Here is an 11,596-nt window from a genome sequence, read left to right on the forward strand (position 1 = left end):
TGCCCCCTGTCAGTCAAGGCCGAGAGGGCGTGCCCAGGGGCGGCTCCGCGGATCTCCTCCCGCCCCTCCCGCCCCCTGTCAGTCAAGGCCAAGGAGGCGGGTCCAAGAGCAAGACCGAGGGAGCGGGCCCGGGGGGGGGGGGGCTCGGCGGATCCCCTCCCGCCCCCTGTCAGTCGAGGCCGAGGGGGCGGGCCTAGGGGCGGCCCGGCGGATCCCCTCCCGCCCCCTGTCAGTCAAGGCCGAGGGGGCGGGCCTAGGGGCGGCTCGGCGGATCATCTCCTGCCCCCTGTCAGTCAAGGCCGAGGGGGCGGGCCCAGGGGCGGCCCGGCGGATCCCCTCCCGCCCCCTGTCAGTCAAGGCCGAGGGGGCGGTGCGGCCGGCAGGGGGGGCGCTGAGCTCAGAGCTGCCGCAGCGCGGGACCCGGAGCCCGAGCGAGCGCGCGGGCGAGCCGGACGCCAGCAGCATCCTCGGCGGTCACGCACCTCAGAAGCCCGGGCATCTCCGCGTACCTGCTCGGGCCGGGAGACTCAAGTGAGCTCCGGATCGCGGTCCGATCACCTCCCCCGGCCCTCCCCTCTTTGCCCCCCCCCCCGCCCGGCCCCGCCGAGCCCGGGCGTCTGCACCGCAGCCACCGCTCCATCCCCGGCTCGTCCCCGCACCCAGGTGAGGCGGCCGCGCGCCGGGGGCCCGGAGGAGGTGGGGGTGAAGAGGGCACGGAGGGAGGAGGAGGTTGAGGCTGGGAGGGTGCTGCGGGGAGGGGGGGGGGTGAGAAGCCGAGGGCGGCTCTCTGGGTCCGCAGCTCGTCCCGGCGGCCGGGGGTGGGGTGGGGGAACGAGCGTCCGCGCCTGCTGGGGTCCCGCGGTGTCCGTGCGCGTCTGGACGTCTGCATGGGCTTTGCACGGGGTGCACGTGAGCGTGCCCGTGGTGTGCTTGCGTGCGGGACCGTGTGACCGTCGTGTGTGGTGTGTGTGCGTGCGAGCCAGCCGCCCCCGGGGGGTGCAGGTTGCGGGGTTCCGGATCACCAGGGCCCCCTCCTCTGCGTCCCCGGCTTTCAAGGACGCCAGGACTCACTGCGGCCCGGAGGCCCCGCACTTGGGGGGTGGAACGAGGCGGGATCCGAGCCCCCCAAGGGCGAGGGGGGCCCGCGCGTCTCGCGGGAGGGCGGGAGGTGCGGAGCCGGGCACCCGCGCGTGTGTTCGCCCCCTCCAGGCCTCCAGGATGGACGTGTTCATGAAGGGCCTGTCTATGGCCAAGGAGGGCGTCGTGGCTGCGGCCGAGAAAACCAAGCAAGGGGTCACCGAGGCGGCGGAGAAGACCAAGGAGGGAGTCCTCTACGTCGGTGGGCGAGGCGGCGCTCGTGGGGTGTCCAGAGAGGGTGCAGGGGAAAAGGGGGTCCCCAAGGGTGTAAGGGGAGGTCTGGGCAGGAGAATATGAGTCAGCAGATGGGGCGGGGTCAGCAGGGGTCACTGGGGTCACTAGTGGGGATGAGGCCCACGGGCGATGGGGGACAGCGTGGGGGGGGGAGGGTGAGGGGGTTCCGCTGGAAGATGGGGCTCTAGTGCTGTGAGCGCAGTCTTCGTCTTGTCATTGATAATAACGTGGTGTACCCCCTACCGGCATCCTAGCTATTCAGGAGGCTGAGATCTGAGGATCTGAGGTTCAAAGCCAGCTGGAGCAGGAAAGTCTGTGACACTCTTACCTCCAAGTAACACATCAAAAGGCTGAAGCAGAAGAATGACTCAAGTGGGAGAGTGCCAGCCTGGAGTGAAAGAGCTAAGGGACAGCACCCAGGCCCTGAGTTCAAACCGTACACACACACACACACACACACACGCACACACATACATGTGATAGTGAACCCTCACTCTAGGACAAGTACCATGACATACACACCTCCTCTAATATTACCAACCTATTCTATGGATCAGGGAAGCTGAGGCCTGGGGATGAGGGGGTTAACCACTTTGCCAAGGTCATACAGCTGGGGGGGGGGGGAAGCAGGAAGCTAGGGTTTGAACCCAGCTTGGTGGACTAGCAAGCCCCGCCCACTCCCCTGCGGGCCCTCCCTCCTATATATCAGTCTAGTCTGGCCCCTCCTGCTACTTCCGGGGCTCCTTTGCCTCTCAGTGCCAATGGACCCACCACCCATCCACCCACCCTCCCTCACCTCTCCAGTTCACCCTCCTTGTTGGAGCCAACTGGTTGAAATCTCTCACTGCTGAGTGACTTAGCTTGCAGGGCCATTTACATAAAAAGCAAGCCAATGGGGAAAACAGGGTTTTTGTTGAGCTGTCTGGCCATTCTAGGGTTTGCTTGTATGAAGCAGATATTACTTCCTATGAGGATGTAGGAGGGAAGAATCATTTGCCCAAGGTCACAGCAGGTTTAGGTCATGGGAATTTGGGAACTATTGAGGGATGGCCAAGCACCCTGCTTGGCTGGTAGGGTGTCACTGAGCAGGTAATGAAGCTGCCCTATTTGATGGTGACAGATTATTTCCATGGTGGGATTTGACCTGGAATGGCAGAGATAGGGGGCCACTTTCCCCCTGCAGTTAAAAAATAAAAGGCTGCCTGAGCTAGGCTGTTCTGGGTGAGGAATTGGGGGCGGGAGGGGGGTGCGGTAGAGAGGCCCTGGGTGTGTGGAAGGGGACAGGAGAGCAGGAAGCAGTGTGGGAGATGAGGTCAGATTAGTGTGCAGGCCAGGACTTGGCACTACTGTAATTGCCCTGTGGGGAAGGTCCCTCTGGCCTTTGGGGACAAGGTAAGGGAGGCCTTCCCTGGGGGGTGGGGGGAGGTGCAGCCCATCAGATCAGCGTGATGGAGACCATACCAGAACTTTGGCCTTATCTTCCTGGCCCAGCTCCGTGATGTGCATTTTGCCTCCTCCCCCAACCCCTTTACTCCTGTTGAAAACGCGTGCGCTTGTGCGCACGCACACACGTCACTCACCTGCACTGCTGTCACTAATAGGTTCTCCTCCTCATAGCCACGCCACCCTCCCCTTGAGATGACTACTTTCTTGCTCCTTTCCTGCTCTGAGCCCCTCCCTGCCCCCATATTCTTTCCAGTCATGTACATTAAGTCCTCAGCTCCCTGTAGCCTGGCATCTGTACCCTCGATGGTCCAGCCAGGGTCTCTATTTCTAGCATTTTCTCTCGCCCTGCCCAGTGCTGCTGGCACACAGATCCCTGAAAAACCTCTCTCTCCTCCTACCTGGGTCCCTGAGCCTCCTTCAGAGTATCCACTGCTATCCAAGTCCTATGATTCAGTGCCCAACCCCCAGCCCTGGAGGCCAGATGCCCTCGGTCTACTACATGAGGTCCAGAACTGAGCCTGCCTCTCTCCTACCCCCTCAGAGTGAGCCACAGGCCCAGGGTCTTGCCAAAAGTATGGGTAGACAAGCACTAATGGGAGGAACAAATGGGTGGGCACAAAACCACCTGCTCATCTGCTCCATCTCCCCTTCCTTTTTTTTTTTTTTGCCAGTCCTGGGGCTTGAACTCAAGGTCTGAGCACTGTCTCTGGCTTCTTTTTTTTTCGGCTCAAGGCCACAGCGCCACTTCTGGCTTTTTCTTTTTATGTGGTGCTGAGGAATTGAACCCAGGGCTTCCTGCATTCTAGGCAAGCATTCTACTGCTAAGCCACATTCCCAGCCCACCCCCCTTCACCCCCGCCCCACCTCTGACTGGCCTTAGCTTAGCTCTGTGCAGCTTTCCCCCAGTACCTCCCTTCTGGCCTCTCCTCTCCCCACTGCCCACAGTCTGCCCAGAGGCCCATTTCTGAATATATCTGTGGTTGTCTGGAATGCTAAATCCTCAGTGTGAGTAATTTCCCCATACTCTAGAGGATTCTCACCCCAAATCACTCCGTGTTCTTTGTTGTTATTGGTCCTGGCCCTTGAACTCAGGGGCTGGGTTCTGTCTTTGAACTCTTTTTGCTCAAGGCTACCGCTTTACCACTTTGAGCCACAGCACCACTTCCATTTTTCTGGTCACTTACCGGTTATAAGAGTCTCACAGACTTTCCTGCCTGGGATGGCTTTGAACCTCAATCCCTAGACCTCAGCTTCCTGAATGGCTGAGCCCCCAGTGCCTGTCCTCACTTCTCATTCTTGCCTTTCCCAGTCATCTCCCATGATATGAGCAGGTCCAGACAAAGTCACACACGTAGCCTCAATAGATGCTCCACTCTCAGGAGGAGACGCTGGACCCCCTTCAGGAGAAGAGAATGTAGAAGCCATGGACTGAGCAGGGCACAAGGCAGCTGCCACAGGCTGTAGGAGGGCACCTTTCAAAGCCCACAGGCCCACCTGTCTCCCAGCCTGGGCAGCCACAGGCTTGTCAAGTTATTGGAAGTAGGACGTTTGAATCAAAAAACCTGATTTGAATGTCAGTCAGCCTTTTACGGGCTGCTGGCCCTTACAGAGCTTCTGTGGTCCACTGGGGCCAGGGGATCCCATCACCTGCTCCCAGGAAAGGGGAGCTTCGTGTGTGTGTGTGTGTGTGTGTGTGTGTGTGTGTGTGGTACTGAAGCTTGAACTCATGGCACTCTACCACTTGAGCTGCAACTCCATTTCTTTTGTGTGTGTGTGTGTGTGTGTGTGTGTGTGTGTGTGTGTAAGGTTAACTAGACATAAGAGTCTCATTGGTTTTCCTTCCCTGGGCTGGCTTTGAACTATGATCCTCAGATCTCAGCCTCCTGAGTAGCTAGGCTGACAGACGTGAGCCACTGGCTCGGTTTCCATGGACTTTTGTTTCCCTGTGGACTTTGAAACTCTGTGCTTGCAACAGATCTGAGGTTCCACCAACATCCAGTCAGAGTGGGGTTGTCAGGTCAGGGGGAGATCTGGAAGGCCTCGAAAGTAAGGGTAGGGGCTGAGTGTGGTTGGGATGGGACTGGAGTTGTGGGATGTAAGGGGTCCAAGGAAAGAGGAATGGAGACTGGAAACCCACTGTCCGCCTGGGTCCCTCAAGAGGTCCTCCACCCCTGTATTCTTGAGTGGGGAGGGATGCTGCTTGCATCTGTTTTCTCCTGCTTAGACTCCTTAAAAGTGCTCTCTTTCCTTCCACAGGAAGCAAGACCCGAGAGGGCGTGGTGCAAGGTGTGGCCTCAGGTACCCAGCCCAGCCCTGACTCAGTGCCTTATGGGAGCCAGAGTTCCCTAGGCCCCCGGGGGATAAGGGGAAGGGCTCCTTGGGACACTCTGTGGGGGCATCTGTATCTCCTTTCCCCGCCCCTGATCCCTACCTAATACCCCTCATGATTCCAGTGGCAGAGAAAACCAAAGAGCAAGCATCACACCTAGGAGGAGCTGTGTTCTCTGGGGCCGGCAACATCGCAGCAGCTACTGGGCTGGTCAAGAAAGAGGAATTCCCCACCGACCTGAAGGTGAGAGGTCCTCCCGAACAGGTGCAAACCAGACACACAGCTACCTGTCCATCCCCTCAGCCCCCAGCCAGCCTGGAGCTCAGATGATGTGTGCATCTGACTGTCCATGTGTGTCCCTGGGTGTGTGTCCCTGGGTGTTCATTCATTTCATCTCATTGAACGAGGAGTTGTTGCAGCGTGATTGGCTTTTCCTTTCCTGCAAAAAAGATAGTTAAATTTTTTTAAAAAGCAAGCCATTAAATTAGTGGCTCATGCCTGTCATCTGAGCTACTCAAGAGGCTGAGATCTGAGGATGGAGGTTCAAAGCCAGCCCAGGCAGAAAAAAATCCATGAGATTCTTATCTCCAGTGAATCAGCAAAAAGCAGGAAGTAAAAGAAAAATAGGAAGTAAAGCTGTGGCTCAAGTAGTAGAACACCAGCCTTGAGTGAAAAAGCTAATCAACAGCATTGAGGACCTGAGTTCAAGACCCAGTACTAGCTTACACACACAATTTTTTTGTTTAGTATTGTTTTGTTGCCAGTCCTGGGGCTTGAACTTAGAACCTGAGCACTAACCCTGGCTTCTTTTTGCTCAAGGCTAGCCCTCTACCACTTAAGCCACAACGCCACTTCTGGCTTTTTCTATATATGTGGTGCTGAGGAATTGGACCCAGGTCTTCAGGTATATGAGGTGAGCACTTTACCACTAGGCCATATTCCCAGCCCCACACACAATTAAAAAAAAACAAAACAACTTGTAGAGTATGAGCTCCTGAGCTCCCCAGAACTGGGTTCAAATCCTAATTCCACCATTTCTTAGCTATGTCACCATGGGTAGGTCCTGTGACATTTCTGAACCTGAATATCTACCTACAACATGAAAGATAAACATGGTAGGTCTCTTAGGTAGATTAGAGATAACATGCATCAAGACAATCTCCAGACTAGAGTGTGTACTGGGCATGATGGTGCCCACCTGTAATCCTAGCACTTAGGAGGCAAAGGAAGAAGGATTTGAGTTCAAAGCTGGCCTCACCTATTTAACAAGTCCTTGTCTTCAAAACAAAACACAGAAACAAAACAAAATAAAATTATGAATATAAGTCAGTCACCAGGAGGCTAAGTGAAAAATACCTAGATTTCAGCCAGGTGCTTGGTGGCTCATGTATGGAATCCTAGCTACTCAGGAGGCTGAGATCTGAAGATCACAGTTCAAAGCCAGCCCAGGCTGGAAAGCCCATGAGACTTTTATCTCCAATTAACGACCAAAGAAAGCTGGAAGTGGAGCTGAGCTGTGGCTCAAGTGGTAGCACACTAGCCTGGAGCACCAAAGCTCAAGGACAGTGCATCAAAAAGAAAATACTGGGGATATGGCCTAGTGGCAAGAGTGCTTGCCTCCTATACATGAAGCCCTGGGTTCGATTCCCCAGCACCACATATATAGAAAACGGCCAGAAGTGGCGCTGTGGCTCAAGTGGCAGAGTGCTAGCCTTGAGCAAAAGGAAGCCAGGGACAGTGCTCAGGCCCTGAGTCCAAGGCCCAGGACTGGCCAAAAAAAAAAAAGAAAATACTTAGATTTCTGGTATGCCTAGGTTTGAGGTGTGCCTCAAGAATTGTCCCTTTGCAGGGAACATGGCCTAGTGGCAAGAGTGCTTGCCTCGTATACATAGAGCCCTGGGTTCAATTCTTCAGCACCACATATGTAGAAAACAGCCAGAAATGGCGCTGTGGTTCAAGTGTCAGAGTGCTAGCCTTGAGCCAAAAAGAAGCCAGGGACAGTGCTCAGGCCGTGAGTTCAAGGCCCAAGACAGGCAAAAAAAAATTGTCCTTTGCATTTCTAACAAGTAGGTCATGCTGGGCTGGGAATATGGCCTAGTGGCAAGAGTGCTTGCCTCCTACACATGAAGCTCTCGGTTCGATTCCCCAGCACCACATATATGGAAAATGACCAGAAGGGGCGCTGTGGCTCAGGTGGCAGAGTGCTAGCCTTGAGCGGGAAGAAGCCAGGGATGGTGCTCAGGCCCTGAGTCCAAGGCCCAGGACTGGCCAAAAAAAAAAAAAACAAGTAGGTCATGCTAACACTGCAGTTCCAGTTATACATACAACCTGGGCCATTGCCCAGTGAGAGATAGTGGCCCAGGACCTGGCGTACAGTGTGTCTGACCCCAGGGGACCAAGTGATCACAGGTATGCCATGTCAGTGTGCCCCAGGATCCTAAACACATTCCATATGTGAACATCCCTACCGTGGGTGCCTGTGTCCATCCCCAGATGATGCAATGGGATAGAGGATGAGCATGCGTTCTGCATGCTTATCCACCTGCCTGCAGAGACCCCATGAGCCTGGAGAGTCTCACAGACTTTCCTGCCTGGGCTGGCTTTGAACTGGCTCTCCTTAAATCTCAGCCTCCTGAGTAGTGAGGGTGACAGACATGAGCCACCAGTGCCTGGCTGAGTTATCAATCTTCACTCCTGATGTATAATATTCCACTGTTTGGAGACCACAATGCCCATGTCCATCCTACCACTGTGGAACTGTATATTTACATTCTTTCCAAACACATATGCTCACTCAGTCTGAGATTTTTTTATTGTATTTATTTACTTTTTTGTGATGGAAAGGGGTTGCTGGGCATGGAACCCAGGATACTCTAGTCCACGCTTGGATTTGTAAACCTGTTTCCTTCCTGGGTTCTGGTCATAGTTGTGTGATTTGGGGTAAACAAACTTTCCCCCACTTCTGGGTCATCTCTCCAGGCAGATCCTGTAAATGTGTGCCCACAGGGACCCGCTAAACAGGTACTTCGAGCAGATGAAGGTACCTGGATGGGGCAGAGGTGGCTACAGTGCCAGCCTTAGTGCCAACCCCCTGTGCCATTCTACATGTCATATGTAGCTGTGTGAGATCACCGGGTTACTGTCTGTATACGTGTGTGCACATACATTTTCTCACCCACAGATGGCCAGCCATGTTTCTGGCCATTCCCCCACCCTCCACCCCCTGCCTGCCTGCCGGCCTGTGCCCATCTGGGCAAGCAGATGCAGGGCGGGGGAGGGGAGAGTCTTAGCTTGCACATCCAAGCAACACCATGAGCTGTTGCTTCCAGCTTATCTTAAAATAGCAACAGTGAAGAAACCAGGCCAGGCTGGGCCCTGGGGGAGGGATGGGTGGGAAGGTGGCAGGGGAACGGCTCCGAGCCCCTGTCCAGCTCTGTGCTGAGCCTTCATCTCTCTCCAGCCCTCGAGGGAAGCCGCCAGCGTTCTCCTAGGGGTCCTACAGTCCATGGCAGAGCCTGACACCAAGGAGACGGGTAGATGTGTAGTTGGGGGCTCTGCTTCCCCCACCCATCCACCCTGCACCTACTCCATCTCCCAGCTTCAAGAGACTTAGCCCTTCACCCTACTTCCAAGACACTCCTGAGAAACAATTTAATTAAAACTACCTCCTTCCAAGGAGCCAGATGTTAATCGGCCTGGGATTTTAGGGGTGTCTGAGCTGCCCTCACAGGCCTGCCTTTCTCTGCCCACCCCCACAGCCAGAGGAAGTGGGCCAGGAAGCTGGGGAGGAGCCCTTGATTGAACCCCTGATGGAACCCGAAGGAGAAAGCTACGAAGAACCCCCGCAGGTGAGGCCAGCAGGACTGGGCGGGGCTCTGAGCATCCCGGGAAACGCAGTCTCCCCTCCCGCTGGGCTGGGCGGTCCCTGCTCGCTAAGGCTGGTCTTAGGGGGCTTCCGCACCGCCTCTTCTGGAAGCCCGGCCTCCCGGAGGTGGGAGGAGGGAGGGGAGGACAGATGGGGCCTAAGGAGTATCTGAGTTGTCACAGACAGCAGATTTGCACACACACACACACACACGGTGCGGTTTGCATTGTTCCTCCCGGAGGGGGCGGGATCTGGTGCCAGGGCTTGGCTACTTGGTCTCCAACATCACCACCACCCCTTGTGCTCTGTCCCTCCCTCTGCTGCAGGAGGAATATCAGGAATATGAGCCAGAGGCGTAAGGGCCAGGGTGGTCCTCACCAGCAGCACAATTTCTTTCCTGTTCCCCCCCACACCCCCACATACCGGTCCCATCTTGTCCCCCAGAGTCAGGGCTGTCCTAATTACCCCTTCCCACTCACCTCCCCCCTCCCCCAAACACGAGATCTTCCGTCTGCCCCGAGGCGCCCCCTCGGAGCCTGTGTTCGTGTCTGTCCATCCGTCCGTCCTCCTCGCCCGCGTCCAGCCCTGGGGGCGTGCACTGGATGGGCGTCCGGGGCATCCCGGGGAGCCCCGCCCCACGACGGTCGCCCCCAGCCCCTCATCGCGTCTGACGTCTGCGCGGATGTAGCATGTTCTGTGTATTTTTAATCGAAGACCAGAAAGTGACGGCTCCTCCCCTCCCCACTCCCCCCATCCCACAAGAGCAAGCCCTTCGCGGGGGGCCTTGGGCAGCTCCGCTGTACCCCTGCCTCCACTCTCATCCACGCTCCCCCGCCCCCCCCCCACGTCGAACTTTTTTTTAAGCCCAAACCAGGAGCCAAGCTGTGCCATGCCCCCCTCCCTCAGCCGGCCCGGCCTGAGCCGCGGGCGTCATGTGTTGTGATTGTCGCATGGAGAGTCCCCACCCCTCGTGTGAGCGTGTCCCGGGCGGGGGGGCCCGGCAGCCCCCCCCCACGCGTGTCCAAGAATAAAGCCAATCTGTCTGTAGCCAGCGCCACCGCATGGGCAGGGCTGGGCAGGGCGCCCGACGGCCACCGCACATGGACTTGGGGAGGGGGGGTAGGGTGTCCACGGATCGCCCCTCCACTCTTGGGCACACTCGGCACAGGTACAAAACTTGGTTTCCTGAGACCTGGGCTTCTCCATTTGCGCCTCGCCACCCCCCCCCCCCCCCCCCCGCCAAGCCGTGGCCTGAAGGGGGCCGGGGCGCGCTGGAGGGAGCGGGGGTGGGGGGTGGGGGGTGAGAGAGACATGAGTGTGGTTTCGGGCGCCACCTGCTGGGGTGTATGGAGATTCTCGGGGTGCGCGAAGCCGGGCGTGCCCGTGCGCGCGCGCGAGCCGGTGGGTGCGCCCCACGGCCAGTGCGCACGTGCGGACGCGCGCGCAGGTACCGGGCGCCACGGGCTGGGGGGGCTGGTGTGGTAGGGGTGGCAGCCACGTGGATGCGGCAGCGCGGGCTCAGAAAGACCTCGCCAGGCCCAGACGGACCTCCCCACCACCACCACTCCAAACCGCGTGCACGCACACAACCCTGCGCACCCCTGCCCAACGCAGGACGGAAGAGCCATTGCCCTAGAAAGGGCTCCCAGCTCCGGGCTAAAACCTGCGCCACCCTCCTCGAAGGGGGCAGCAAGCTGGGAAAGCATCCGAAGGTTGCTGCGGATCCAGATCGGCGCTAGAGGGCCCTCCGACATCGCCTGAGTGGAGAAGAACGGGACCGCGACACTGCGGGCCCCGCGGGGCATTGGGGATTGGCGGGGGGGGGGGGGGGGGGCGGTGGCTACACCTGCCAGGGCGAAATCCCTGCCTCCATTGGCTCCGGAGCTCTGGGCTCCGCCCCCGTTGGTGCAGCGCTCATCCTTTTGCTGCAGGGGCCCCGCCCAGATCGGTGCGGGAGCCGGGCTTCACTTTGCCGCAGAGCAGCCCCCACCCCACCCCAACCTCGCCTGCGCAAGACCCTTCCCATTTTATATGCCGATCTGTCCTCAGATCCAAGCGGAAACTAGGGCTCCGTCTCCGGGAGCCAAGCTGGACGAATCTTGCTCTATTTATCATGCCCTTCGTGGAAGGGAGGAATGCCAAGCCTGGGAAGGCTTTGAAGGCAGCAGGACCAGTGTACTTCGGTCACCTTGGCCTGAAGTGTATGGAGTGTGTGTGGGTATGTGTGTGTGTAGACCTTCAACCTCAATCCTCATGATTGTAAATTCATGGCCCTTAGGCTGAGTTTGAATGTAATTTGCTAGCACAGTTTTTAAGTGTGTGTGTGTAAGTGTGCACCAGTACTGGAGTCTTCAAGGCCTGGGCATTGACCTTTAGCATTTTTCCAGTCAAAGCTGATGCTCTATCATTTGAGCCACAGCTCTACTTACAGCTTTTTGGTAGGTAATTAGAGATAAGAGTCTCTAGGGGCTTTCCTATCCAGGCTGATTTCAAACTGCTATCCTCAGATCTCCCAAGTAGTTAGGACAACAGAGGTGAGCCACTGGCACCCAGCAAGGCTTTAAATTGCTTAAGGCAAGTGCCTT

The 11,596-nt window shown here is 57.2% G+C and overlaps 1 protein-coding gene across 1 annotated transcript; it reads left to right on the forward strand.

Annotated features, from left to right (window-relative positions):
* Nucleotides 1-625: 625 nt before the first annotated feature.
* Nucleotides 626-9,396, forward strand: LOC125345108 (beta-synuclein). Its single transcript, XM_048337350.1, has 6 exons — nt 626-663; nt 1,210-1,339; nt 5,074-5,115; nt 5,271-5,389; nt 8,905-8,994; nt 9,338-9,396. Exons 2-6 carry the CDS (start codon nt 1,219-1,221, stop codon nt 9,368-9,370), a joined length of 405 nt encoding a protein of 134 aa, XP_048193307.1. The 5' UTR covers nt 626-663; nt 1,210-1,218; the 3' UTR covers nt 9,371-9,396.
* Nucleotides 9,397-11,596: the final 2,200 nt, after the last annotated feature.

The sequence above is a fragment of the Perognathus longimembris genome, unplaced genomic scaffold, assembly GCF_023159225.1.
Source record: "Perognathus longimembris pacificus isolate PPM17 unplaced genomic scaffold, ASM2315922v1 HiC_scaffold_5306, whole genome shotgun sequence".
NCBI classification, from domain to species: domain Eukaryota; kingdom Metazoa; phylum Chordata; class Mammalia; order Rodentia; family Heteromyidae; genus Perognathus; species Perognathus longimembris.

Bases quoted from the DNA above. Each gene is read 5' to 3' on its own strand.
- LOC125345108 (XM_048337350.1), top strand. From the start codon at position 1,219: ATGGACGTGTTCATGAAGGGCCTGTCTATGGCCAAGGAGGGCGTCGTG. The intron at 1,340-5,073 runs GTGGGCGAGGCG...TTCCTTCCACAG, and splicing joins GGAGGGAGTCCTCTACGTCG to GAAGCAAGACCCGAGAGGGC. The intron at 8,995-9,337 runs GTGAGGCCAGCA...CCTCTGCTGCAG, and splicing joins GCTACGAAGAACCCCCGCAG to GAGGAATATCAGGAATATGA.